Source organism: Cervus elaphus, chromosome 23 (assembly GCF_910594005.1).
Source record: "Cervus elaphus chromosome 23, mCerEla1.1, whole genome shotgun sequence".
In the NCBI taxonomy this organism is placed as follows: domain Eukaryota; kingdom Metazoa; phylum Chordata; class Mammalia; order Artiodactyla; family Cervidae; genus Cervus; species Cervus elaphus.
The window spans coordinates 72,619,182-72,644,912 of record NC_057837.1 but is presented as its reverse complement, the minus strand read 5'-3'; the positions used below and the strand labels follow the sequence as shown (position 1 = coordinate 72,644,912).

Here is a 25,731-nt window from a genome sequence, read left to right as displayed (position 1 = left end):
AAAATTCTTCAAGAGATGGGAATACCAGACCACTTTATCTGCCTCCTGAGAAATCTGTATGCAGGCCAAGAAGCAACAGTTAGAACTGGACATGGAACTATGGACTGGTTCCAAATTGGGAAAGGAGTACGTCAAGGCTGTATATTGTCACTGTGCTTATGTAACTTAGATGCAGAGTATAACATGAGAAATGCCGGGCTGGATGAAGCACAAGCTGCAATCAAGATTGCTGGGAGAAATATCAATTACCTCAGATATGCAGATGACACCACCCTTATGGCAGAAAGAGATGAGGATATGAAGAGCCTCTTGATGAAAGTGAAAGAGGAGAGTGAAAAAGCTGGCTTAAAACTCAGCATTCAGAAAACTAAGATCATGAAATCCAGTCCCATCACCTCATGGCAAATAGATGGGGAAACAATGGAAACAGTGACAGATTTTATTTTCTTAGGCTCCAAAATCACTGCAGATGGTGACTGTGGCCATGAAATTAAAAGACACTTGCTCCTTGGAAGAAAGGTTATGACCAACCTAGACAGCATATTAAAAAGCAGAGACATTACTTTGCTAACAAAGTTCCATCTAGTCAAATCTATGGTTTTTCCAGTAGTCATGTATAGATGTGAGAGTTGGACTATAAAGATAGCTGAGCACTGAAGAATTGATGCTTTTGAACTGTGGTGTTGGAGAAGACTCTTGAGAGTCCCTTGGACTGCAAGGAGATCAAACCAGTCAATCTTAAAGGAAATCAGTCCTGAATATTCATTGGAAGGACTGATGCTGAAGCTGAAACTCCAACACTTTGGCCACCTGATGTGAAGAACCGACTCATTGGAAAAGACCCTGATGCTGGAAAAGATTGAAGGCAGAAGGAGAAGGGGACGAGAGAGGATGAGATGGTTGGAAGGCATCACCAACTTGATGGACATGAGTTTGAGTAAGCTCCGGGAGTTGGTGATGGACAGGGAGGCCTGCCGTGCTGCAGTCCATGGGGTTGCAGAGTTCACTGAGAGACTGAACTCTCTCAGTGGTAGAGAACTCACCTGCCAATGCAGGAGACATAAGAGACTTGGGTTCAAACCCTGGGTCAGGAAGATCCTCTGGAGGAGGTCATGGCAACCCACTCCACTATTCTTGTCTGGAGAACCCCACGGACAGAGAAGCCTGGCAGGCTACAGTCTGTGGGGTCGCAAAGAGTCAGGCACAACTGAAGCGACTTAGCACACTTAAGTTATAATTACTAAGGTTTGGACAAAGAGGACCTGAATTTGCCCTCCAAATATGAAGTACCCAGCAACAAGGGGCACTGACTCTTAAAGACTAGAGAATAGAAAGAAACCTAGGAGAAAAAGAAAAAAGCATTGTACTTGATGCCAAATTATATAACCTGCAACCAGCCTAAGAGGATCCCGACTCTTTTTTCAGTCCAGCACTGAAGGCCTTTTGGTCAGAAATAATCAATTTTGCTTGGCAAAAAAGGCATCAAGACATAGAAGTGCTTTGGATCAAATTCTGTAGAATCAGCCTCTTTGAGATGCATTAAAGTTAATGCCAAAACCAATATGGTGTTCTGTTCACAGATCCTTTCTAGAGGCTTTAAAAGCAGAAAAATATTTAAACTCAAAGTCTGAAGTGGAAACTTGCTATCTGTAAAAACAAAGCCACTTTAATAGCTATGAGAAGTCATTGAGATCTGGTAATTCCAAATTCACCATGTATAATAAAAATACTGGTTGTTAGGGAAATTGGCTAGCTGTTTAGAAAAATATGAAACTGGACTGCAACCTTAGTCTTCATACCAAGACACATCCTGACAAGATAAACACTGAAAAAGAAAAACATAAACATTCTAAAACAAAGTAAGGGTCAATATTTTTATAATGCTGGGATCTGAAAAACTTCTAAACGTGGCATTAAATCCCAGAAACCACAAAGGAAAAGCTGCTAAATGAAAATACATAGAATTAAAAATACCTGAACAGACACCTTACATAAAGTTTTTTAAAACTAGGGAAATACCTGTATTTAAAAATTCATAAGCTCACTTGATATATGAAGAACTCTTTGGAATCAATAGGAAAATAAAAACTCCACTGACAAATAACACAAAGTGACAATTTAGACACCCAAATGATAGGGGAATGTGACCATCTGTATCACAATCCCAAATTTACAAGGTTTGACGCTCAAGTGTTCTACTTGTAAGAATTACTTCTAAGGACATACATATTGTGCAAAGAGGTTCATTAAAGCATGCTTAGTATCAAAAAGTTGGACGCTACTTTGAGGTCCATGATTTGGGGGTTACTTAAATCAGGGGTCACAAACGCAGCTGTTTTCAGAAGTCAGTACGGCCAAGGAAAATGACCTCAATGGGCTAGTTTTAACACAAGGAAGCAGGAAGTGCTAAGATCTGGGGTGAACTGGAGAGTTCAGACCCTTTTGGTAATCCAAATGGTAAAAATTATGTGTTCATGGCCACACTGGCTCTCCTTTCCCCAGTCTCCACGGCCCCTCAGGGTTGGATATGTGATCCACAGCACGTACAGCAGCCTGGTCTCTCTGAGACACACCCAGGAGGACCCCCTTACTGTGAATGCGGGATGCTCCTCTAGCCCATCGCACTGGAGAAGCTACAAGAGCTCACTGACGCAACATCACTGGCTCCCAGAGCGGATAAAACCTTGAAGGTCATTGTCTCCACGTTTCCTTGAGGCTATGGTCAGTTCCGCCCTGTTGAACAGTCCCAGGTACAGAAGGAAGACAGGGGGAGGGGAAGGCAGGGATAGGGGGAAGGCCAGTAGTCAGGGAAGAAGGCTTTCTTTTGGGATTTTCATTTTTCATAAGAACAAAACTGAGACGGGAGGAGAGGTCGTGCGAATGAAAAAAGGCGAAGTCCTCCGAATCACATACCTTCTATGGAAGTGTCCCTAAAACTGCACATGCTGATCAAATACCAGGAAACCAGGCATGGTTTCTGAAAATTCTCACACGAAGTGCTGAGTTCCCAGCACCACTGTTACGTGTTCCTTCGGCAATAAACATCTGGGCAGCTGTTGTCCTCATTAACCAAGCTGGCACAGGGAAGGGCTGCCACGGATAATATAACATGATGTGTGGTATTTTTCTCACAAGACCTTAATTCATCCCAGGAACCGGTTTAACTAAATTCATCCCAGAATGGTTGTAGATTATAATTTCAGTCTCGGCAGCATGTCAGACGTAGAAAATGTCCACCTGAATGCGGAATGGAACATTTCTTCCCAGAGAAAGTAACTTGCCACTTGGTCCTGCCCCGTCTGGGGTAAGAACCCTTGGGAGAGGACAGCCAATTTCTTGATTTTACTGCATTTTAAATACCACTTCCTTAAGATCTGTTAAATTCCCAAAAAGGTACGTCAAATGGAGATGAGTGGTTGCCACATATGAGGGAACGGTGTGAGGAGGGTGCACCTGTAAAAGCCAACAGGAGCGATCCTTGTGGTGACACAACTGTTCTTTCATCCCCGATGGATGCTCGTCTCTCGTCTGGATGGATGAATCTAGATATCCTCATTGTGAAACTGTGCTATGACTTCTCAAGATGTGACCACTGGGGAAACTGTAGAGAGGGCAGTGGTCCCCAGCCTTTTGGGCACCAGGGACCAATTTCGTGGAAAACAAATTTTTCATGGACCAGGAGGGGTGAGATATGGTTTTGGGATGATTCAGGCACATCACATTTATTGTGCACTTTATTTCTATTTTTATTATATCAACCCCACCTCAGATTATCAAACATGAGATCGCGGTGGTTGGGGACTCCTGGTATAGAGTACACAGGATCTCTCTGTATTATTTCATGCAACTGTATGTGAATCTACAGTTATCTCAAAATAAAAATCTATATTCCTTTTTTAAAAGGGACATCCAAATCTGAAGGCTACAGAATCCTAGAATAGTCTTTACTACAACTGTGCTAAGTAAAGAGCAAATGGAAGTGATGGGTGGGGTCTGTAAAGTCGATCTGAGTTTGCTCTTCCTCCAGCAGCTGCCCACCTCCTGATCTGATGTGTGCAATCTGAACTCAGCTACACGGGCCAGGGCACTTGGCAAGTGATGGATCCCAGATACGGCTCTGGGTCTCTATCTTGATCTCATTCATCCTCTCTCACACTCACTCACACACATACACATTCACATGAGCTATTTTATATGAACAACCACACCCATCTGGATTCAAACTGTCCTGAAAAAGAATACCGATGTGAGAACTTTCCAGGTCCTACAGCTTCCAGGCAGGCACAGAAAGGAAGTGATCTCATCAGAGAAGACACACAAGGTCTGGAGGAATTGGTTAAGTTTGATACTCAAACCCCGTGCACAACAAAGTCTCAACAGAATTAAGCTCATTTCAGGTGTTAAGTGCAGCTTTCCTCATAGCTCAGTTGGTAAAGAATCCGCCTGCAATGCAGGAGACCCCAGTTCGATCCCTGGGTCGGGAAGATCCCCTGGAGAAGAGATAGACAACACACTCCAGTACTCTTGGGCTTCCCTTGTGGTTTAGATGGTAAAGAATCCGCCTGCAATGAGGGAGACCTGGGTTCGATCCCTGGGTCAGGAAGATCTCCTGGAGAAAGGAAAGGCTACCCGCTCCAGTATTCTGGCCTGGGGAATTCCGTGGACTGTACAGTCCATAGGGTCGCAAAGAGTCGGACACGACTGAGTGACTTTCACACAGGTGTCAAGTAAATACTTCAAGGCAAACCCCATTTAACTAGGAGGCGGAAGCTGCAAGCAGCAAGGCCCTGGACCGAGCTGTGAGGTGAGTTTGGGGCTTGCCTCCTGCCTCTCTTGTTTGGGGCAACACATCTCATCGTCTTTAACTCTTTCCCTCTGGTGGTTCATCTCTCCCACCAACATCTTACAGATCAATAGAAAATTTACTAAATGCCTACTGTGTGTGAAGCACTCTTTTAAAACACTTTAAAAGCTTTTTCTAATTTAACCTTCCCAATAACCCTGAAGTAAATATGATTAGTGCTTGGAGGTTAAGGGACTTGCCCAGAGCTAGAGATCTCATCAACAGTGAAGCCGGATCAAATCCAGGTGTGTCTGGCCCTGGTCAGTATGTTATCCTGCCTCCTGCTTTCATGTTGGTCTCCAGGGTGTCCAGAGCACCTCCCCGCATTGTAAAAGGACAGGAGGGACAAAAGCCTGACATATACTGAGCATCTTTTATATGCCTTACATAGGCTCTGCCTTTCCGGCTCAAATAACCCCTTCGACAGGTATGCGGTATCTCCGTTTTAAAGGTTAGCGAACAAAGCCTGAGAGAATTTGAGGGCTCTTGAAGACTTTTTCATCTCACTTTTATTTAGCAGATGAAGAAACGAGAGCCCCAGAAAGATTAGGTGGCTTGCTGAAGGACACAAAGCTGGTTACTGTCACAGCCGAGGTCTGGCTGCCAACCCACCACTCTCTTTCACCGCATCTAAGCTCTCGCTCTGAAAGGAACCAACATTATTAATAATAGAGCAGGAATGCCAGGCACTTTGCTAGATGCTTTACACCTCTCTCCAACTCTGAGGGAGGGGTTTCCCAACACTGCTGTTCCAATCAATGCTTTCTACTAACACGGACCACAGAAGGGGACCTCGACTTAAATGTCACACATCAGTTTTATAAGGTGGTTAACATGATCCTCTACACACAGACGAATGGATATCACAGGAAAAAATATGAAAAGACTTGGAAAATTTGTCACAGAAGGCACAAAGGATCTGAACAGTGTAATCAAATGATGCTTTCTGAGCACCTGTGTGCCCAGCGATTTGCCAAGGGCTGGGCCCCACTGAGAAAGACAATTCAGCCCCTGAATCAATAAGCACTCACCACCGGCACATGTGTGATGCTTCCTGCCACAGAAGCGTGTTATTCTGAAAAAAGCAAATGGTCTTGACATCAGAAAATCTAAACTGACAGCCTAACTTCACCATCCATCAATCAGGTGCCCTGGGGGCGAGGCAGGGGGGGACACATGAGTGAGTGTCTGGGCCTCTCAGTCAACAAGGGGGAAGAGCTGGCATCTTCTGGGCCAAGATGCTGTGAGAGGCGAATGGACCAAGATGCCTGAGGGACCCGACACAGGAGAAACACACAGTAACTGCTATTATCAGTTCTTCTCAAATTCTACAGCTTGAAGAGAGCACATGTCCCCGACAGTAAAACTGAAAAGGAGACGAACAGGGAAACAGGGAGGTATTAGCCCAAGGGTACCAAGCTCAGGTACACAAGATGAGTATGTCTTAGAGATCTTCTGCCATGCCGCAACGGTGCCTACAGCAAACATCCTGTATGGTATGTACCTAAAAATCTGCCAAGATGGTAGTCCCTCCGTTAAGTGTTCTTATCAAAAACACAAAAATTATATAATAAAGTAAATACAGAAGGTGGGAAGGAAAAGAAGACAAGATGATGAACAGCCAATATGATTATTGGAGTGGGAGGTACAAACTGTTGGGTATAAGACAGGCTGCTAGAAGGTATTACATGACCGGGGGAATATAGCCAACATTTTCTAATAACTGTAAATGGTGTGGAACCTTTAACAATTGTATTAAAATTTTTTAATTAATAAAAAGTTAGTAAAAATATTCCATCTCTACCACTAAGGTAAGAAGAGTAAGTTGACAGAAAAGTTAACACTGAGGAAATAACAGGGTTATGAGGGAGGAAAAATTTGGGAATGAGTGCTTGAATGAGACCAAAAGGCACCTGAGGGCATATCAACTGCTTGCTGTAGCCATTAAGACTCCTCTACAATTGATACCTTTGTTTTCACAGAGATTATATTTCGTCAAAACTCAATCACAATGACTTTTTATAGTTAGCATGACATTTCCTGAACAACAGCACGATTACTGTAACACCCACAGTTACAAAGTAAATAATAAAGAACATCAAGAGAAGGTAAAAATCACGTTGTTCTGACAAGGGGGATTAGTTATATAAATAATGAAATGCAAAGCTGGACAATCTGCATGCACTCTGAATAAGCATGAAAAAAATTCAAGTCAATAATAAATACTCTTCTTATAAAATTCCCAGTAAGATGTGATAAACCTGAAACCATTCTTCCTGGTCACTAGAACCCCCATCACGTATTATTTGAAAGAGGATTCTTTCACCCTCTTTGTAAAGTTAAGTAAGTACATAGTATGTCATTAGGTAAAGAATCTGCCTGCCAACACAGGAGACGCAGGTTCAGTCTCTGGGTTGGGAAGATCCCCTGGTGGAGGAAATGGCACCCCACTCCAGTATTCTTGCCTGGAAAATTCTAAGGACAGAGGAGCCTGGTGGGTTACAGTTCACGGGGTCACAAAGAGTCAGACATGACTGAGCATGCATGCACTGGAGCTCACGATTAGCTTGTTTTGTTTTTCCTGTAAGAAAATACCCAAGAGTAAACAGAGGTAGGAAGCAACCTGGGTGTTTTGGTTCGAGACTTGATTTTGGCGTTAAGTAGGAAAGCTGTCTTTTAGCATCTGGATTTCAGATATTCAAACTGTAAAAGGGATAAGAAAACTCGTCTTGCCCCCTCAGAGGTACCCTTAAGAATCGCCAAGTTAAAGAGGAAAATATGAATGCACCTTTAACTGTATTAAATGTTGTATTAACAAAAGTGATGATAATATTACCGTCATGAGCAATAGATGCATTCCAGAAGTCTGGGCTTAACTGCCCCTTTGGCCTTCTCTCTGGATCATCTGTTCTTATTCAAAGACCTAGTTTTTTTTTACAAAGATAAACAGTAAAATAATAATAATAAAGTAAGCACTAACAGTAATATACAATGAACCTAAAGCAAACATAAACAGCCTTACAATCCTCTGCTAATAGAATTCTATCACTGTTCTAAAAATAAATGTGATTCAAAAAACCCCGACCGACGGTCATGTGATCCTTCCTCTAACCCTGGAGGAAAAGCAGGACAGGTGGAATTACACTTGATTTTTACAGACTGCAAACCTGAAACACAAGCCTGAAAGAGAAAAGTCACCCATCCTAGTTCCCAGCTGAAGCCAGGGCCACTCAACCCTCTTCTGACATACTTTGCTATTCATTCTCCTGGTCTAGGAGAGTTACAAGGCACCCCTATTTTCAAGGAAACTCACTTCACATAATGTCCAACTTCCAGGCTGATGGAGTAATGCTATCACTAATTTGACGCAGCTGGCAACCTCTGTATCATAAGGAAATTCTTCCAACCAGGAAGCTGCACACACAAGCAGAGAGATGGTGACATCTACTGGTCAAAGTGTGCACTGCAGTGGAGGCTCAGTGCTTTAAGATTTGAAAAAGATCAGTAATGTTAATAGTTCATGAAATGAGGGGAGGGTACAAGGCAAAAAACATATGGAATAGAGAAGTAGGGGAAAGCCAGCAAGCACTGGGATGTTCTAAAAATGTGACTCATGACCACTCTGGGTAATCACTTTTGGTAAAAGTTCTGACTCCTTTCTTTAAGAGCAGTTTTAAATCAGTCTCTTTGGGAGCAAGTTTTCTTTGGGAATGTATCTCTGGTTTAATAATGAAAGTCAATGGTAAATCACTGGGGAAAGGTGTTTAGGTCACTGAAATTTACTCCATGGATGATGTTTCAAGAATGGGGGGGGGGGGAGGGAAAGAGAAGGAAGTTAACATTTATGAAATGCCTATTGTGTTGAAGGCACTTTATAAGCATTACCATGCTTAATTCTCAGTCCCACATGAAAGTTATACTAGAGGTAATAGTATTATCTCCATTTTACAGTGAGGAAACTGAGGCATAGCAAGTAGAAACTAGCCCCAAACTACTCAATAAACGGTAAAGTCAGGATTAGAAACCTAAAGGTCTGACCATATGACCTAAACACCCCAGGCACGCAAACCACCTCAACCAAAATCAACACCAACTACCCACAAGCATAATATATTTCCTTAGAAACAGACACCATTTCACATTTAAACGCATGTGAAATCTAACACTTTTCCTGTCCAAAAGCTTGGATGTCTCGAGCAATCAGTAACACACAATGAGTTGTGTCTTTACCATACAATAAATCACCATGGATCAGCCTTCTCCTCGCTGAGTCATCTTCTCAAAGCTGTCAATACTTTCTTACACTGTCAGCTCAAAATCTCAATAACATTAGCATCGAATTCCAATGGTGAGATGAAGAAAGGAAAAGACATGCTTTCTATTCAGTTATTGGTGCTTGGAGAGAACATGTCAGCAAAGACAAAAGATGCTCAATTCTGTTGTATTTCACTTGAGTGATGAAAAAGCACCAGGATTTTTAAGTAAATGTGGTCACATTTGGGGAGGGAAATGATACAAGTACTACATCTCAGGGAACGAGAAGAGTCCTGCATTATCTTCCTTCTTTCAAAGGCACTGGGGCTACAAAAGCAAATACTGCTTTCAGAATTCTAACAGAGAGTGTCTTTGGGTGGGGGTGAGAAAATTGGCATAAACCTTTTCCCTGTCTTTCTCAACATTTCATGTCCCAGGAATATTGATTACTGACCTGCCGAGAGTCCATGTGAGAAAAAAATGGGAGGGGAAGTGGAAAAGAAAGACTGAAGAAAGGATCTGACAGCTCAAAGGAAGAAGAGTGAAAAAGGATAGGTCTGGGTACATGAGACCACAATTCAATGTCATGGCTGTGGATTCAGCAGGAAAAAAGATAACTGACACCACAACTGAAAGTGGAAAACTCTACTTTCTAGATTAATAACTAATTACCATTTTTAAGTATTTGGAGGCTTCTGATTGAGGACAAGTAAATGATACTAAACTTATAGTTGTTTTTCTTTTCTGACTTCAGACTTAGCAACATTAAAGTAACTGAACAAATCTGGCTTCAGGTGTAAAGAGATTCAAACTAAAGAAATTTCAGGTTCTGATTACAGCAAGTGGGAATCCCAGACCTCCAGGAATTCCTTCAGTTCTTAAAACTAGCCTGGCAACATTCTGATAGCAGGAGCATCTAACAATGTTTGCTGGGACATTGATTACGTACTCCTGTGACACAGTGTTATGACTAGATTAGAATTTCATTAGTTTATTATCACCAGCCCCAGACTGTAGCAGAGAGATATCACCGAATCAATCTAGTCATTGTTAATAAAAGACAACATAACTACAAAAAAGAAAAAAAAGTTACAGAGCTTCAAAGTATGTAACTTGCTTCTCAAAACTGAAAGGCTACAGCTATTAAATACCTTAAAAAACAAAGGTAGCAATTATAAAAAGTTTCAATCTCTGTTTATGAACAGGTTTACGAAGTAATCAACTTGAAAACCACTACAAACAACCTAAACGTCTATCAACAGAGGACTGGCTGGATAAACTATGGTACCTCTTCACAATATAATGCTAAAACATCAGGAAAAACAAAATAAGGACTATCCCTATATACTGCTGTGGAGTGATTCCTAGGACATAGAGTTTAGTGAAAACAGAAAGGCAGATGACAATGTGTATCTTTATCTAAGAATGGGATATCTTATGTGTATCTACTTAACCAAGAATGGGATATCTTAATGTGTATCTACTTATTTAAGAATGGAAGTACAAATATCCATGTATTTGTATACAGTTGGCCCTCAGGGGATCACCCATGGTTGGCTGAATCCACGGATGCAGAACTCACAGATATAATAGAGTGCAGACTACAGGACATCGGCATCCTCGGCTTTTGCCATCAGCAGCTCGGGACCAATCCCCCACAGATGCTGAGAGATGGCTGTGTGTGTGTGTGTGTGTGTGCCCCACAGATGCTGAGAGATGGCTGTGTGTGTGTGTGTGTGTGTGCCCCACAGATGCTGAGAGATGGCTCTGTGTGTGTGTGTGTGTGTGTGTGTGCGCCCCACAGATGCTGAGAGATGGCTCTGTGTGTGTGTGTGTGTGTGTGTGTGTGTGCGCGTGCCCCACAGATGCTGAGAGATGGCTGTCTGTGTGTGTGTGTGTGTGTGTGTAACTGAAATGAAACAACCGAAAAAGGAGGAAATAAAGTAGACAGGATAGGGACAGAAGCCAAATCTGAGTAATTCTGTTTCGTAGTTTGTCTTTGGAACCAATTAGTTTGTATAATTATGAAGTGAAAATAAAAATAAAAACAATAAAAAACAATCTAAAAACAGAAAGCCAATGAGAAAATAGCATGAAATGACTGAGGAAAAACAGAATACCGGCAGGGTATTTTATAGCTTTAAAGAATTATTGTTCTTAATTTTTAAATGTATGATGATGGTATTATGGTTATATTTTTTTAAAGGGATCTTTTATAGATTCATATGGAAGTATTTTAAAATGAAATATGCCTGGAATTTGCTTCAGAATAACCATGCAGTAGGGGTGATGAATAATAGAAGAGGGGGATTAGAGGAAATAAGAGCCATGAGTTGATGGTTGTTACAGCTGAGTGACAGGAGCTTCACTAGAGCCTGTCTTACCAATGGAGGCAAGGATATTTGAGGATATGCATTTTTAAAACTCATCTTGAAACAAATGGACAATAAATCCAAAGACAGAAAGTTTTAGGAGTGTTTCTTTTATTTTCATAAAATGGCAGATTCAAGTTTCAAGTTGTAGATATTTGGGTTCCCAGAAAAAATTAAGAGCATCCTTAGGAGTATTAATTTAAACATGAGTAAATCAAACATTTCTGCCACTATATCAATCATGAAATTAAATTATAAATAAGACAGCAATAATTCTCATCGCTCACCAAATGTCTAATTTCTAAAGCGTACAGCCAAAAGCAAAAAATGCCATCCAATAAAAAATTAGTAACTGACTACGATCTGACAGTTCAGGAAAGCTTAATAAAAGCCCAGAGAAATCTCTACCTAACAGTCTGATTTGAAGGCCTGATCCAGGAAAGAATGCTTAAGATAGTTTCACAAAATCAGAGGTTTTTGTCACCCTCCAGGGAAAAAGTCAGGGCTAAAATGTATCCTTCACTACCACAAAAAGCCATCCAAATGGTTTATAACTATGCACAGAATCCAAACAGTCAATCTTGTTCAGGTTCTGTTGATCAAATTAATTTTGAATTAACAGTCTGGTGGTTTTGTATCCTGCTGGACCCATTATCAGACAATGTCAGAGGGCTGTTAGCTTAGTTCTTTGTGCTGCACTGGATTCTATTTTTAATTTCTCTGCTATATCAAGGAAAAAAATCTAGGAGGGCGCTAAGTATTTCCATAAAAAAAAAAAAAAAGGGCAGAGTGGGCACTAATTTACTTCACCTGAAGGGCACAGCACTGCACCCGCCCCCGTCCTCACACACCCACACCCACGTTCCCAGCATCACGACTCGTGACTTCCGTCCATGCCACACCTCTCTGCCCGCGCGCGCGCACACACACGCACACGCGCGCGCGCACACACACACACACACACACACGCACACGCACACACACACACACACACACACACACACACACACACACACACACACACACACACACACACACACACACACACACACACACAGCCCTTCCTCTCCGGGTGTCTCCGCCTGCAGGGCCCTCCCTCCTCCAGCTGCAGAATTCCTGTTCATCTTTCAAAACACACTTCAAATGAGATTTCTTGATGTTGTTCTTGGGGTTCTTTTTCCTGAGGTTCTTGCTCCCTCTTCTGGGCTCCTACAGCATTTTTTGTAAGTACTTTATGAACAGAATTTACGAGAAGAGCCTAGAGAGAGGCCAAAACAAGGTTAAGAGGATAGGCTCTGGAGTTGAATCCTTGCTCGGCCACTTACAACCTGTACAACTTTCATCAATGACTTGCTTCCTTTAAGCCTCAGTGTTCTCATCCATAAAATGACAATAATATTGCCTGCCACCTGGAATGGTTACGAGAACTGAGCTAATGTTTATAAAGGACCTTAGACCCATGCCTGGCACACAGTAAGTTCTCAAGCAATGTAAGCTATTATTAGCACAAGGTATCGAAATTATTTGATTACCTTTTTATTCTACACTACGTGCTTTCTTAGGGTAATGACTATATTTGTTGAATTAATTCAATTAATTAACTGAATTAATTAATGGCATTAAAGAATTATTACTCTTAATTTTTAAGAATTAAGAGAATCAATTAATTCAGAGGCTGTCTCTGAGGTTAACTGAAAAGTCCGTACTAACTATAAGCCAGGCGATTGTTAGGTGTTAGGAATATGAAGATGAGTAAAATTCCCAGCCATCAAGGATCTTACAGTCTTGGCTACTCACACATAGAGGACTCAGTGTACACAGACTGAATGAGTATGTGGGGTCCAGTTACTATCAACTCTTTTTTTAAAGAATAAGTCATAAGAAATCTGGAAACATTATTTGAATAAATACGAAACTTACTCTTAGACCTTATATACCAAGAGCTGATAATCAGCAATCTTTGCAAAGTTACTAAGATTGAAAAGTACCGTGGTTCATCTAGTTCTGCGGAAGCTCCAGCTAACTCCATTTAGACTAAAACCAGGAAGACCTCAGGAGAATTTAAAAAAGACATACCCCACTCTATTTTTTAAATTTATGCAAGTAATCTGTTAACACGGCAATACATTCTCACTGTAGAAACAGTTAAAACGGAAGTTCTTCTCCTCAAATGTAGTGACTCTTACCAAGTAGTTTCATATCCTTTTCTACCTATTCAGTTGCATGTGTGCATAACAGAAATAGGTAGCACGGTTTGTGGTTTTTTAAAAAATTTATACAAATGATATCACACTGTTTGCATTATTCTGCATTTTATCACTATTACACACAAAAATTCCTATATAGACACAGGTGGGTTTCTCAGCTCTGTCCTCTGCAAGGCCTTTTCTTACACTATCTCTTACCGTGCTCCTTTAAAATAAAAATAGCCACTATTAACTGAACTGGTATATTATCTGACTTAATGTCTGTTTCCCTCACCACAGTCAACTCCAGGAGAGCCTGGGGCTGGTCTGTTTTCATCCCCCTTGGTACTGAGCCTCCTTAGACGAAAATACTACAGTGTGTTTTTGGAAGGTCCGTGAGCCAAATTGGGTTTAAGCTGACAGCTTTTTGTGGCTTTTATGATGGCAAATGGGAGGGTTTGAACTCTCATAAAAGCAACATTCATTTCCAAAAATGCATGTGTTTATAGACTATGAAATACAAATTTTAGAGAATATTGCATTTATAAGTATATTTTATTTATACTTTAATCACTATTATGTCTCAAAAATTGAAGGAAATCTTTGTTATTTTTTCAGCGTGGCAAACAAGGCAATTCAATTTTAAAAATGCAACAAGAATTCAGTTGCAGATGAAAATAAGTTTTTTTGTCAGTATCAAATTCTGCCACTTTGACTGATTAAATTACTTCCCATTTGCCATGTCTGGGCAAAAAAATTCATTTCAAAATAGCAATTGCCTTCACAGGAAGAAAGAGAGTATCTTCTTTATAACTAAATACTGCCTGCTGGGAAATCAGAAAATCTCTAAAAGACCATTGAGGGGAACATGGCAGCTTGTCTGACACATACCCCTCTCTCTTAAGCTTAGTGGGGTTACTCAGAACACTTTCTTCACTCAATGGATTGGCTCTTTCTTTGCCAGATGTCATTTTATATTTCCTTTTTTAAAATATTTATTTGGCTGCACCGGGTCTTAGTTGTGACATGTGAACTCTTAATTGCAGCACATGGGATCTAGTTCCCTGACCAGGGATCGAACCCAGACTCCTGCACTGGAAGCACAGAGTCTTAGCCAGTAGACCACCAGGGAAGTCCCTGCCAGATGTCACTTTCACACAAACACTTCTCTGATTTTAGGTATTGCTTTGGTTCCTCCACTAAGAGTACAGGAGACTCAAAAGGGGAGTAGAAAGGAAACTTAAAAATCATGCAATGTTGTCAAAATATGGATTCACCCTGGTTTCTGAATTTTTATAGCATCTAGTAGGAAAGAAGAAAGCTGAGCACCAAAAAATTGATGCTTTTGAACTGTGGTGTTGGAGAAGACTCTTGAGAGTCCCTTGGACTACAAGGAGATCCAACCAGTCCATCCTAAAGGAGATCAGTCCTGGGTGTTCATTGGAAGGACTGATGCTGAAGCTGAAACTCCAGTACTTTGGCCACCTCACATGAAGAGTTGACTCACTGGAAAAGACCCTGATGCTGGGAGGGATTGGGGGCAGGAGGAGAAGGGGACGACAGAGGATGAGATGGCTGGATGGCATCACCAACTCCATGGGCATGAGTTTGAGTAAACTCCGGGAGTTGGTGCTGGACAGGGAGGCCTGGTGTGCTGCGATTCATGGGGTCGCAAAGAGTCGGACGCGACTGAGCAACTGAACTGAACTGAACTGAGAAAAGAAAGGCTTCCCTTGTGGCTCAGCTGGTAAAGAATCCACCTGCAATGCGGAAGACCTGCATTTCCAACAAGTTTCCAGGTGATGCTGACACTGCTTGTCTGGGAATTGCACTTTGAGAAACACTGTTTTAGATTAGCGGACGTCCCCGGTGGCTCAGATGGTAAAGGATCTGCCTGCAATGCAGGAGACCCAGGTTTGATCCCTGGGTTGGGAAGATCCCCCGGAGAAGGGAATGGCAACCCACTCCAGTATTCTTGCCTGGAGAATTCCATGGACAGAGGACTATTATTTTAAGTACCTGATTACTTAGAATATTATTTTAAGTACTTGATTTGGGATTCAGGCCATACAGCAAGAGTACTGAGGCATTAAGAATAGTTTTCATCTGATCTTTGGAACCTTTTGGTGTAGTAGCTTATGTATGAAAGAAGAAGTGGTAGCCACTCAGTTGTGTCTGACTCTCTGCAACCCCATGTACTATGGCCCGCCAGGCTCCTCTGTCCGTGGAATTCTTCAGGCAAGAATACTGGAGTGGGGAGCCACTCCCTTCTCCGGGGGATCTTCCCAACCCAGGGATCGAACCCGAGTCTCCTGCATTGCAGGTGGAGTCTTCACCATCTGAGCCACCAGGGAAGCCCAGATCATGTACATCCTACCTCAATTTTCTCTCACTGCTTAGTCTGAAATTCTCTTAGAAGGGAATTCTCTTGAAATTTTCAAGGTAACATTAGAATAAAATTTTTTGTCAGGATGGGGTGACTCAGACACAATGTGGACATATATAAATCCAAATGATTTAGACCAGGAGTCCCCAGATCAAATGGCTTATATGCCAAACAGGTCAGAAACTTAATACAAGTGAATGAAGTCAATAGGATCTTGAGGAGAACTGGGGTGGTCAGATCTGAAGAGAGCAGCTTCTACTCAGCTCCAGATAACCTATCAATCAAAAATGGATCTTGGCTCTAAAAAAGAATGCATCTGAGTCAGTTCTAATGAGGTGGATGAAACTGGAGCCTATTACATAGAGTGAAGTAAGTCAGAAAGAGAAACACCAACATCAAAACCAATTCACCAATACAAACACTAATACACCAACGAATATATATGGAATTTAGAAAGGCAGTAACGACGGCCCTATATGCAAGACAGCAAAGAGACACAGATGTAAAGAATAGACTTTTGCACTATTGGGAGAAGGTGAGGGCGGATGATTTGAGAGAACAGCATTGAACCATGTATATTACCATAAGTAAAATAGATGACCATGCAAGTTCGATGCATGAAGCAGGGCACTCAAAGCTGGTACTCTGGGACAACCCAGAGGGATGGGGTGGGAGGGAAGTGGGAGGGTGGTTCAGGATGGGGAACACATGTGCACCCGTGGCTGATTCATGTCAATGTATGGCAAAAACCACCACAATATTGTAAAGTAATTAGCCTCCAATTAAAATAGACAAATTTTAAAAACGTGTATCTTGGACTTCCTTGGTGGTCCAGTGGTTAAGAACCCATCTGCCAACACAGGGGACATGGGTTCTGTCCTTGGTCCTGGAAGATCCCACATGTCTTGGAGCATGCAAACTCTTCACTGCAGCACAGCTATTGAGTCCACTCTCTAGGGCCCGAAAGTCACAGCTACCAAAGCCGGCATGCCTAAGCCCCAGCTCCATGACAAAAGTAGCCACCATGATGAGAAGCCCACTCACCGCAACTCAAAGAAAGCCTGCATGCGGCAACAAAGACCCAGTGCAGCCAAAAATGCAAAACAAAAGTTTTTAAAAAAAATGTAGGTCTGGGGGTTTTCCTGGTGGCTCAGTGGTAAAGAGTTCCCCTGCAAGTTTAGGAGACATAGGTCCGATCCCTGATCCGGGAAGCCTCACAAGCCTCAGAGCAAATAAGCTCGTTGCATCACAACTACTGAGTCTGTGCTCTAGAGCCCGGGAGCCATAACTATTGAGCCGACGCACTGCAGCTACTGAAATCCAAGTGCCCTAGAGCCCGTGCTTGGCAACCAGAGAAGCCACGGCAACGCCTGTGCACCGCAAGTAGAGAGCAGCCCCTGCTTGCCACAACTACAGAAAAGCCTGCGCAGCAAGAAGTCCCAGCACAACCAATAAGATAATAAAAAAAGATTTCCTTTTAATGTAGGTCTTTTACGGTCAGCTCTTCCAAGTTTTCAAAATAAGCTGGAGTTCCAACATTTTATGTAGAAGCTCTCAATTTTCAAACACAGGCAACTAATTTAAAATGTTTAAACACTGCATAGGACACAAAGAAAGGTATGTGAGCTGGATGATGCCAGGTAATAACTTCTGGTAAGTCTCAGAACCTTCCTCCTGCACCAGCCGGGAAGAATACATGTTGGGCAAAGTTCTAATCTAGTCACTGTGCTCACAGGCACACTCGCCCCAGTGGTCATCTGCTTCCCAAATAAAAAGCTCTTTCTCTAAAGACCTACTAAAGCCCCTGTGTGTAAGTAGCTTGCCCGTCCAAATAAATTCTCTGCCAGGGATCTGAGTTTGGGAAAACGATGGCAGAGAGAAATGAGTTCTTCAAACATGGGAACTATTGATCCCAAATTAATGATTAAAGTGACCAGAATCTCTAGGAATACTAACTAGACCTGGGGACTACACAGATCTGAGGATTCTCAAGCATCCCATCACAATGGTGATGTGATTTGGCACCTGGGAATTGTTTCACTTTGCCTAAAGACTCACTGAGAAAATCAGTCCTTTCAAAGATGTCCAAGACAACTACAGAGGCAAGATGGAATCGCAAACCTGATGATTCAAGTCTCATGGGTCTACTCTAAATAATGGTGGCAGCCTGGAACACTGTCTTAAGGAGGATTCTGAAGCTGAATCCTGACACAGTGGAAAACCAAGAATGCAAGAGATCTAGAAGAGAGAAAAGGCAGCAGGCAGGCCTGTTTTGTATAACAGGTACACTTGTGTTCACCAAATCTAGCTTTTCTATAGTGTATCAATACAGCAACCAATATAATATTTTCAAAACGTTAAGTAGGATCAAGTCACATCTTGCCAGTAGCTTTCCATTTTACTCAGAGTAAAAGTTGAAGTTATTATTATTACACAAAAAGCCCTATGTTATTTGACTCCTCATTATTCCTCTGATCTCATTTCCTGCTACAGCATGTCCCCTTGATGCCATTCCAGATGTACCATTCACTTCACTGTTCTGCCAACACACTAAGCAAATCGCTGCCTTGGGACTTTACACTTGCTATTCCAGCCACTTTGGATAGTCACAAACTTCACTCTCTTATCCTCTTACCAATTAGACCTTCCTCAACTGGTTATTTAAAACTGCTACATATTCACACACACTCACACACACTCCCCCCCACCTCCTTTTTCCCTTCCCTTCCCCACCAATCTCCCTCTCCTGCTGCATACTTTCTACAACACTTATCACTATCGGACACAATAGTTTACTTTCTTATTTTTCTTCTTCTTCTTCTTTTTTTAAATTTTTCTTCTTCTAAAATGAACCTCCATGAGGAATGGGTTTCTGATGGTTCTGTTCACCCCTATACCCTTAGCAAAGTGTCAGGCACATACTGGCATCCAAAGAATTAATAAATAAATGAATGAAAAAATAGATGATAATAGCAGATGATGAATAAATCAGTGAGTAAACAAATAGATGATAAAAACAAAGGAACCTGGGTCCTAACATGGGTTCAGGGACTAATAGGTTAAGTAACTTCAGGTGAGTTATTCTGGTCCTCAGAAGACTGTTATCCTTAGCTGTATAAACTCTGACATTCTTGCTACTCTACAAAAGCAGAAACTATGTTGTGGAAGAATGACACCATTTCCTCTGGGCCAGTTAGTAAGACAGGAGAAAGCCAGGACTGGAAAGTCTCCCCAAGTCCAAACAGAATGCCCAAACTAAGCTCTTATAAACAACAACAAAATTATGATAGAATTGACAAATATAAAAACTAAGTAATCCTAAAGAGAAAATTCTAGAAAAGTAATGCAGACTCTTTAGCTTATTTTTTTCCACTTTTTTTTTAACTGACTCTACTCATTAAATCTCTGCAAACATTAGCAAGTGTCTGTGGTTGAGGGAGAATGTTCCACAGCAGAAAAAGGAAAAACACACCCAGTTTTTCATAGGAAACTTTGGAATGATTTAATATTCATCCTCAGACAAAATTCAGAATAATCCTCTCAGAGAGCCTAATATTAGGATAATGGTTAACCAAACAACAAAGACGCAATAAAGCAGCACTAATTTCCCTGCGGTCTAATTCTTTAAAAAATCACAAGCCCAGATAGGCTATGAAAGACAGTGCATCTTCATCGGATGACTGAATATTTCTTTTACCGTTAACAATTTCAAACTCAACAAAAGAAAAATGGCAAGTGAGGAAATAATTATTAAAGCTGCTTTGGATGGTCACAAAAAAAGTGGATGCCACTAATTGGGGGTCCTCGGAACAGTTCAAATGTCAGTCAAAATGTTGTCTCAAGACCCTGGAGGCCCTCAGGCCAGGAGCTACTGCCAGGGGCATTTAGGGGAAGTGTGAGCTGCACAAGAAAATGCTCAAGCACTTTGCACTTTAAGAGAAACGATAGAACTGGATGTGTGATCTTTCAAACAGCTTTCCCCAGCAGACATGACCATCTGCTTCCAGCTCTACTTACGAATTCATAGTCTCCATCCTGGGGAACTTTCCAGTCTGAAGAGTTCTGCAGTGGGCCAGGGACACTCTTGCCGAAGCTGTTGATCTGATTTTCCTTTTCTTTTTGTTCAAAGTATTCAAGGAACGACGGTCTGGCAGGCTGCATGGTCTCATCCCTTCCTGAAAACCAAGACAAATACAAGGTGAAATATACTATCTCAGATTTCAGACAAGTTTAGTAAATGGATCTGTCTCCAGGTGGGCTACTGTTACGGAATCAGTGGCTTTTTGTTAAGATAATCCTTTAATGTTCTAGTGAAAAGTATAGGAAAATGTACCCAAAAAATTCTCATTCATAATACATTCCATAGGATTTCAGAGGATTCATGGCCCTCTCTGGATCCCTTTTTCTAAACGGAAAGACTTGGTAATGCAATGACTCTGAGTCAGCTGCAAGTCATAGTTTTCGGATGCCTGATAGCAAAGAGTTTTCTATAACATTTAGACTGAAAAGAGGCGCACAAGCCAAAATATTTATTAATTGTCTACATATATAATATGCTCCATAGGCATCAGAGTCAGGAAAGGGGATGACACCACAGACTGATTGATTTCCCTTGGCAATCTCATGATCTAATTTGACGAATGAGAAAAACAGGTCTGAAAAAGAAAGTCCAAGTATGTCACAATCCGCTCCATGAATTATTATATAACTTTTAAAACACTGTTTACAAATCGCTTATGATAAAGGAGGAAAAATAAGATACAATATTATATATACAGTACAATCTCAACTCGGTAAAATTATATACATAGGAGAAAAAAACATGACTAGAAAAAAATATGACTAAAATGTTACCAGGATTTATCTCTGATGGCAGGATTATAGGTGATTTTATTGAATTCTTTAAAATATTTTTTCCTTGATCCAAAGCTTTTTTTCATTTCTAACTGGAGGATAACTGCTTTACAATGCTGTGTTGGTTTCTGCCATCTAACAGTGAATCAGACATAACTGTACATATATCCCTCCCTCCCACCCCCCACCCCATCCCACTCCTCGAGGTCATCACAGAGCACCGGGCTGAGCGCCCTGTGCTAACAGCAGCTTCCCACTAGCTATCTGTTTTACAAATGGGGATGCATACGTTCAGTGCTACTCTCCCAATTGGTCCCACCTTCTCCTTCCCCCGCTGTGTCCACAAATCCGTTATCTACGTCTGCATCTCTATCCCTGTGCTGCAAACAGGTTCCTCTGTACCGTTCTTCTAGATTCCATATACACATGTTAATATATGATATTCGTTTTTCTCTTTCTGACCTACTTCACTATGTAAAGAAGATCGTATAGGATATTATTAGGATATATTATATATTATTACGATCCTATTATTAGGATCATATTAGGATATAGAGTTGACTGTAAGAGTTACACATGCCCAGAAGATGGCAAGATCTTGTAAGACAGGTGGTCGGGGAAGACTGGTTGAAGGACTCAGGTTAGCAGTCCCACAGCAGGGCAGCTTACAGAGCAGAACCAGTGGTTATGTAACAGCAGTTATCACATGAGAGCAGAATACAGCAGTTGCTCACTAGAACTAGTAACAATCGCAGAAAGAGCAACTGTACCTGGAATGACTTAAAAACCTAGTTGGCTGAAGGTGCCTAGTTCACAGCAATCTAATCCTGGGAAGTACAGAAGCTTTTTTTTTTTTTCAGTACTCTGCATGTGGATTTATACTGCCTTTTCCCCCAGTAACCAGGAAAAAAGACTAAAGGTTCAGAGCTATAAGAAGTGAACAGGTAGGGGCCCAGAACATAAAGAACAGCACGTGTTTCTCTCCAAGCACCCTTGTTCCCTGCAGTCTCATTTCCTGACATCTGCTCAGTCCCAGTTTCAAGCCAGCATCCTGACTGCCTCTCAGATGTTTGTCTTACTTACCATCACCATTGCCAAGTTCAACAGCAGCCAATCCCAGATCTGCCCACTTCCAGATGCTGCCAGTAGCTTACTTCACTGTTGCCCCCTCATTTATTAGGGATTAAACACGATATTTGCTAGGACCAGTCAATAATCATGTTCAATGTCTGTTTTGTTATGTCTGTTCTAGGTACGATGTTAAGTGCTTTTTACACTTATTTTTTAATTTTTTTACACACTTTTAAAGTTAAATTTAAGATATTATTTCATAATATAGTTCTGAAGGAACTGCAACAAAATAAAACTTGTAAAAATGGGGGTGTTTTGGATTTTCCAACAACTTAGGACATAAAGTCCTTTTGATCAGTCCTTTCCTATGGAGATCACCAAAGGAGAAGTTTGGCTCAGAGACAACTCTGTAGCAAGTCTACCCCTAATCCTACAAACAAAAATGGGTGTTTAGAGGGCCTCCTGGAACCGAGCAACTGTGGCATGCCATAGGTGGCTGACACAGGCAATACGCAGTGTACTTTTACACAGACTATCTTGGAACTTCCTTGGTGGTCCAGCAGTTAAGACTCGGTGCTCCTAATGCACGGGGGATGGGTTTCTTCTCTGGTCGGGGGAACCAAGATTCTGTATGCCACACAGTGCAGCAAAAAACAAACCACCAAAAAAAAGGGGGCGGGGGGGGGGAACTGGTTCAGACCAGCTGAAGAGAATAGAATGATCAGAACAAGGCAGAAAGCCTACATGTATATCAAACAACTGGACGGCTGTTTGGGGAAAGACTACATTGTAACCACACCTCCCATCTTCAACCAGGAAAACTCCAAATGAAAAAGAGCTCTAATTATAAAAATGGAAATCATAAGTACTAGAAGAAAACATGTGTAAATGCAATGTATTTAAAACCTGGAAGCAGAGAGAAGCCTCGACAACATGGTTTTAGATGAAGCCTTTGGAAGCCAGTCAGCCCCAGCTGATCATTAAGTTTTTGAGGCGGTTTGTTACACAGCAAAAACTGACTGATACAGTATCTGAGATCTGTCTCCATCTCTTTCCATCACACCCCCCACACATCGAACTATACCTACAAGAGGAATTCCAGACTTTGGGAACTCAGGTTCAAATGCAACTAACATTGACTGAATGCTTTTCTAAGCTTCAGGCCCTTGACTTGATGCTTCCACAGGATGTTGCCATCCAAACTTCACGAACACCATGTAAATAAAGTAGGAGGGAAGATGATTTGCCCTTGTCGGCACCTACCATGTGCTACACGATGTATTGTTTCCCTTTGTCCTCCCATCTTTTGAGAACCCAGATCGGGAAGATCCCCTGGAGAAGGAACTGGCAACCCACTCCAGTATTCATGCCTGGGAAATCCCATGGACAGAAGAGACCAGCGGGCTACAGTCCATGGGGTCAGAAGAGTCGGACACAACTTAGCAACTAAACCACCACCACCACTATCACTTCCACTTTCTAGATGAGAAATTTGCCTAAGTTATACAAGGATAGGATTTGAACCCTGATCATCAGGCTTCAAGGCTGCCTCTCATATTGCAAATGCTCTAAAATCAAAATGAAAATTCTTGACATGTCCAAACTGCCATTAGGCTGAGTGCAGAAAGACTGGGGGAATGGAATTTTCCCAGTAACATTATCTCTGGACTCTTCTTTCAGCACTCCTGAGGAGACCATCAGGCACGCTGGACAACAGCCTGACGACATTGAAAGGTGTCAGAGAACCGCTCCCTGCTGACTAAAGACAATGCTGTCCCCAGGGCTTCTGCCAGCCGGTGGGCTTTGAGTTTCAACGTGAGCTGCGGTATTTTTCTCAGGTGTATCCCAGGAAATGAAGACGTTCCACTGAATGATAATACCAGAAACCTGAAGCCACTGGGAGAATGGACTCAATAGAAAAGTCAAACTCGGAAAATAGCCATGTCTTGCTCTGATTCTTTTATCTGATGCAAGGAAAGCCTGAATTCCTACATTATGACAGGCCTGTTTCTCTTTGTAAGCAGCACCTGGTAAGCTAAATGGACAATCTGTCAAAGTCCACAAAAGGGCAAATTCATAAGCAACTGTATCTTATATTTAGTTTTCTTTGAAAAAATGCTATGTAAAAGCAGAAGGACACAACAATTCAAAAATCATCAGCTGATGAAGGAGTAAATAAAATGTGACAACGTCTATATATAGATACAATAGAGTATTATCTGTAGATAAAAAATAAATACAGACACATGGTACAACATAGAGGAACCCTGAAAACTGGATGCTGAATGCAAGGAGCCAGTCACAAAAAGTCACATTCTATGACTCTATTTATATGAAATGTTCAGAACAAGCAAATCTGCAGAGACAAAAAGTAGATTAGCAGTTGCCTAGGGTTATTGGGGCAGTGAGGATTGATGGATACAGAGTTTCTTTAGAGGGTGATCTAAATGTTCGAAAATTAGATTTTGAACAAAATCGGGTATATCCATACAAATGGAATATTATTCAGCTATGAAAAGGAATGAACTATTGATATATGCTACAACATTGACAAACCCTGAACACATAAACTCAGTGAAAGAAGCCAGATACCAAGGCTGCATTTTGCATGATTCCATTTATATAACACTTTCAGAATAGGCAAATCCTTAAGAGACAGAAAGCAGATCAATGGTTGCCTTGGGATGGGGGAAAAGGGTAACGAGAAGTGACTGCTAACAGGACACTGGTTCCAGGGGTAACGAAAATGTATGGGATTCAACAGTGGTTATGACTGCACAACCCTGCTAAAATATTCTTAAAAACCACAGAACTGTAACCTTAAAATGGTGGATTTTATATGTGAATTATATCTCAATTAAAAAATAATAAATTAAAAAAATTAGACCATGGTGAGTCCATAAAAAATTAGTTCACTGAACTGTACATGTTAAATGAGTGAATTATATATCAATAACTCAATTAAAAGAACAGAAGGACCCCTTTTCCCTATTTACTTATATTTCTGGATTTATATGAACTATAACACAATGCCAAGGCACTCATAACTGGGAAGAAGCCTGACCAAAGACTGAGGCCCTTTTCCTTTGGAATGACCATCTATTAGACACTAAACTTCATGGCCTTCCATTTAAAATGTTCATTTTTAAGACTGTCACTAAGTAATCCACAATGGTCAATCTATTCTTTCCTTAATTTCTACAGTCACTCTTTTCTACCTGGTTTAAAATACAGAACTGGAAAAAGTCTCCATTTTCTTCTCTGTTTCATGCATGAATATTTACAAGAAAACAAGAAATCTCTCACATGTTTTCTTCTAGCATGGAATAATATGCCTTATCATAGGGTTATTGTTTTGTTTTTTAATCTAACTTTCATTATGTGTGTGGTTTTTGGTTTCAAGACTGGGGCACCTAAGTGCTTTACATGTATTAACCCATCTAATGGCACAAGTTATTATCCAAGTTTCTGTATGTGGCCATAAATATTCCTTTGAATGTTCTTTGAAACCACTAAGAATTGTCAGAATGATTAAGTTACAAGGTTCCCTGGAGTCCAACCCAAATAACTCTTCTAAGAACCAGTTTTGGTAACTGCCTCTATGTAAACTGACTTCTGGGCAATGATGCTCTGGTTCTTTAAGTCTAGTATGCTACCATATACCTATTCAAAGAGATCTAAATCCAGATTTCAAGGTGTTACTGACTAGAGCAACAGAGGCGGCTTACCCAAAAAGACACAAAAGGTTCACAGATGAGAGTGATC

The 25,731-nt window shown here is 41.3% G+C and overlaps 1 protein-coding gene across 2 annotated transcripts in view; it reads right to left on the bottom strand.

Annotated features, from left to right (window-relative positions):
- Positions 1 to 25,731, bottom strand: part of STK4 (serine/threonine kinase 4) — a 90,084-nt gene that overhangs the window by 22,145 nt on the left and 42,208 nt on the right. For both annotated transcript variants that reach the window (XM_043883555.1, XM_043883556.1), the window contains exon 10: positions 20,059 to 20,216. In XM_043883555.1, coding sequence (XP_043739490.1) covers positions 20,059 to 20,216 — 158 coding nt within the window. The remainder of the gene's footprint in view (positions 1 to 20,058; positions 20,217 to 25,731) is intronic.